Source organism: Parus major, chromosome 14 (assembly GCF_001522545.3).
Source record: "Parus major isolate Abel chromosome 14, Parus_major1.1, whole genome shotgun sequence".
In the NCBI taxonomy this organism is placed as follows: Eukaryota; Metazoa; Chordata; class Aves; order Passeriformes; family Paridae; genus Parus; species Parus major.
The window spans coordinates 14,610,726-14,613,918 of record NC_031783.1 but is presented as its reverse complement, the minus strand read 5'-3'; the positions used below and the strand labels follow the sequence as shown (position 1 = coordinate 14,613,918).

At 45.7% G+C, this 3,193-nt stretch overlaps 1 protein-coding gene across 3 annotated transcripts in view; it reads right to left on the bottom strand.

Annotated features, from left to right (window-relative positions):
- Positions 1-1,724: 1,724 nt before the first annotated feature.
- Positions 1,725-3,193, bottom strand: part of LOC107211426 — a 14,697-nt gene continuing 13,228 nt past the window's right edge. For all 3 annotated transcript variants that reach the window (XM_015643432.3, XM_015643430.2, XM_015643431.1), the window contains exons 19-20: positions 2,799-2,841; positions 1,725-2,640 (exon numbers count right to left, since the gene is read on the bottom strand). In XM_015643432.3, coding sequence (XP_015498918.1) covers positions 2,563-2,640; positions 2,799-2,841 — 121 coding nt within the window. In that variant the 3' untranslated portion in view covers positions 1,725-2,562. The remainder of the gene's footprint in view (positions 2,641-2,798; positions 2,842-3,193) is intronic.

Sequence of the window (3,193 nt, the reverse complement as noted above, 5' to 3'; positions counted from 1 at the left end):
CCCTTTCCCCGATCCCTTTCCCTCTGTGCTGCCCCCCCGGATTTTGTGGCTCTTCCCCGTTCCCAGGAAGAGTCGGGAAGTTGGGAATGAAAAGCCGGGAAAGCAGCAGGAGGAGAAGCGGCAGCACTGAGAGGCCGGGACGGAACACGCGGGGGTGAAAGGGCAGCGCCCTTTAAGGATTAAAAATTAAAATTAAGGATGCGGGATTTGTAGGGAAGGACAAAACGATCCCCATTTTCTCCAGGCTCAGCCCTTTTTCCCAGCTCCCTCCTGTTTGTGCCATTCCAGGAATGTTCAGTCCCCAATTCCAGAGGGTTTTTATGGAAATCCAGGCTCAGCCTCCAGCAGCAGCGAAGTGTTTGGGCTGGAGGGGTGGAAATGTTCCTTAAATACACTGAGAGTGGATTTCTGTTCACTGCACTGGGAATAAGTGAAGCAATTTGAAAGAGTTAATTAGAAATATAAGTAATTAATTCGAAATATAAATAATTAATTAGAAATGTAAGCAATTAGTGGATGAGGAGGGTCCTTGGTGCTGCAAGGTGCCAGCACAGGTGACCCTGCTGTCCCCAGGTAAGGCAGGGACAGCTCCCTGTGGAGCTGGGGAGGACATTCCCACTCCAGACTTCAGGAAAATCCCTTAAATCCACCATTTTCAGGTGAAAATTCACAATTTTCAGGTGAAATGTCACCACTTTCAGGTAAAAATCCACAATTTTCAGGAGAAATGTCACCACTTTCAGGTGAAAATTCACCATTTTTAGGTGCAACATCACAGTTTTTAGGAGAAATGTCACTTTTGGTGCTGTCACTTCCTCCCAGCTCAGCTCCCTCCACAGCCTTGGAGCTGTGTCTGCTCCAACATTGGGATGAGGCAGCTCCAGGGCCCCATTTCCTGCTCCAAAGGACATTTTCCCATTTTTAATGAGCTCTGTTCCTCTCCATTTCACCTGGAGCAGAGCTCAGCCTTCCTCCAGGATGATTCCAGGCCCAAAGGGAAGAGCAGAGCTCCAGGAAAGGTTTTTCTCATCCATAAAAAATGGAATCATTATTTAATAGGCTGCTCCTAAGGAAGTGCTTCCCTGATTTTCTGTGCCAAGGGGAAGAAATCCAGGTGACAAAGGTGACAAAGCACCTGCCCTAAATCTGTTCCTGTTCCCTTTTTGGGGTCTGGGATGGGGGGATCTGAAGGAGACTCAGCCTGGCCCAGTCCAACCCCCAAAACAAAAATTCAAATATCAAAAAAAACCCCCAAACCTGCCAGCCAAAGAAAAATCTCAATTCTAAAAAACCCTAAGCCCCCCCAAATCCCTCAATTTCCTAAAAAAACTTAAATCCCCCCAAATCCCTCTCAACTCCAAAGCCCTCAAAATCATCCCAACATCCTAAAAAAAACCCAACCCCCCAAACCCCTCAATTTCCTAAAAAAACATAAACCTTCCCTAAAAAAATTCCACAAATCCAATCCCAACAATCAAATAAACCCAAAGCAAAATAAAAAACCTATAGAGGCGAAAAAACCTCAAGGCCAAAAAAAGCCCAACCACAAAAACCCCAAAAGCCCCATAAAACCAGGACCAAAACCCAATTTATAAAAAAAAAAATAATAAAACCACAAAAAACTCCAAACAAACAAAAAACCAAAAATAAAAAACCCCAAACCCCAACCCCAAAAATCCCACCCCAAATAAACCACCAAATAAAAACCACCCAAAATGCCAATGTAACAATGAAACTTGAACAGTTTTAATTCCCAAGGTGTCCAATTTCCATCCAGATACATTTGTTTTTTAGGAAATTTGGGCTGACAGGAGGTGCAGAAGCCCCCAGACCCCTGGAATTGTGCAAAGTGCAGTTGGTCACATATTAAGGTTTGTTTTCCTGCTTGCCCAAGCAGTGCAGAGAGGGACAGAGCCCAAACCAGGCTCCAAAATGTTCTTTCATCTCCCCAGGTCGGAGTGAACTCCTAATTCCCCCCAGAATTAGGATCTGGGAAATGCACAGAGCCACCAGCACCAGTCTAAACCTTCTTTTCAGCAGAAAATAAAAAACCAGCTTGAAATCAGGATTATTTTCAAATAAACTCAGCTCTTGGCTGCCCCACCCTGGGGTTGTAAAGCTCAGTTTTATCTTCCAGCCTCCTGGTTTGGAATGAAACCCAAAATCAGAGCACCTGAGCCCAAACTGCTGCAGAGGGAGTTGTCAGCTCCTTCTCCTGGGTTAAAGCTTTTCCCTCTCAGCAGTTTGGTTTGTGTCCCAACAGGAGGAAAAAATATCCTTTGCTGCTTCTTGCTCCATCTGTGTTTCCCCTGCTTTTCTCAGCTTCTGGAAGTGACTCCAACCTGCTGCCTCTTCCAACAACTCCTTAATATGTGGAACTGCCAACAAACTCCCAAAACGTGGCTCTGTTCCCACTGCAGAGCCAGCAAAGTCAGTTTTTAGCTGACTGTTCCTGGAGGTAACAACAACAGCAAACCCAAGGAACTCTCCAGGAAGAGACTGCTCAGATGAAAAAAAAAACCAAAAAACAAATGGAAAACATTCCTGAGGATTTGGTCCAAATCAGAGCTTCTCAAAGGCACTGACAAACTTGGAAACTTCGTGGTAAACTGTGGTGCCAAAGGGGAGCTGCCTCAACCCCTGGGAAGAGACAAAACACAGAGAATTCCCCCTTCAGGAATGTTTTTTTTTTTTTATACAAAATGATACATTTCAGTATTTATTTGATAGGGGTTTCATTGATCTGCTTTGCTGTTCAATCCTATAATTGGGATTAATAATAAAATTGGGATACTCACTGATTCGTGGAAAAAGGTGCAGAGCTGCTTTGCCCAGGGACATCTGAAAGAGAGAGGAATTCCCACTCATTCCCTCCCAGCTGGCCACAGGTGCAGCCACTGCTGGCTTTGCATGACTCAAAAACCCCACAAAAATCCAACAGCTCACAGCTCCAAGCCAAGGTGATCTCAGATTTATGGGAAAGTGATTGGGGGAACCCCAGGATGTGAAGGTTGGGCTGGGGCAGTCCCAGGGGGACAATCCCAGGATTTCAGGAGCTCTGGGACAATCCCAGGATTTCAGGAGCTCTGGGACAACCCCAGTGTGACAATCCCAGGATTTTAGGAGCTCTGGGACAATCCCAGGATTTCAGGAGCTCTGGGACAATCCCAGGATTTCAGGAGCTCTGGGACAA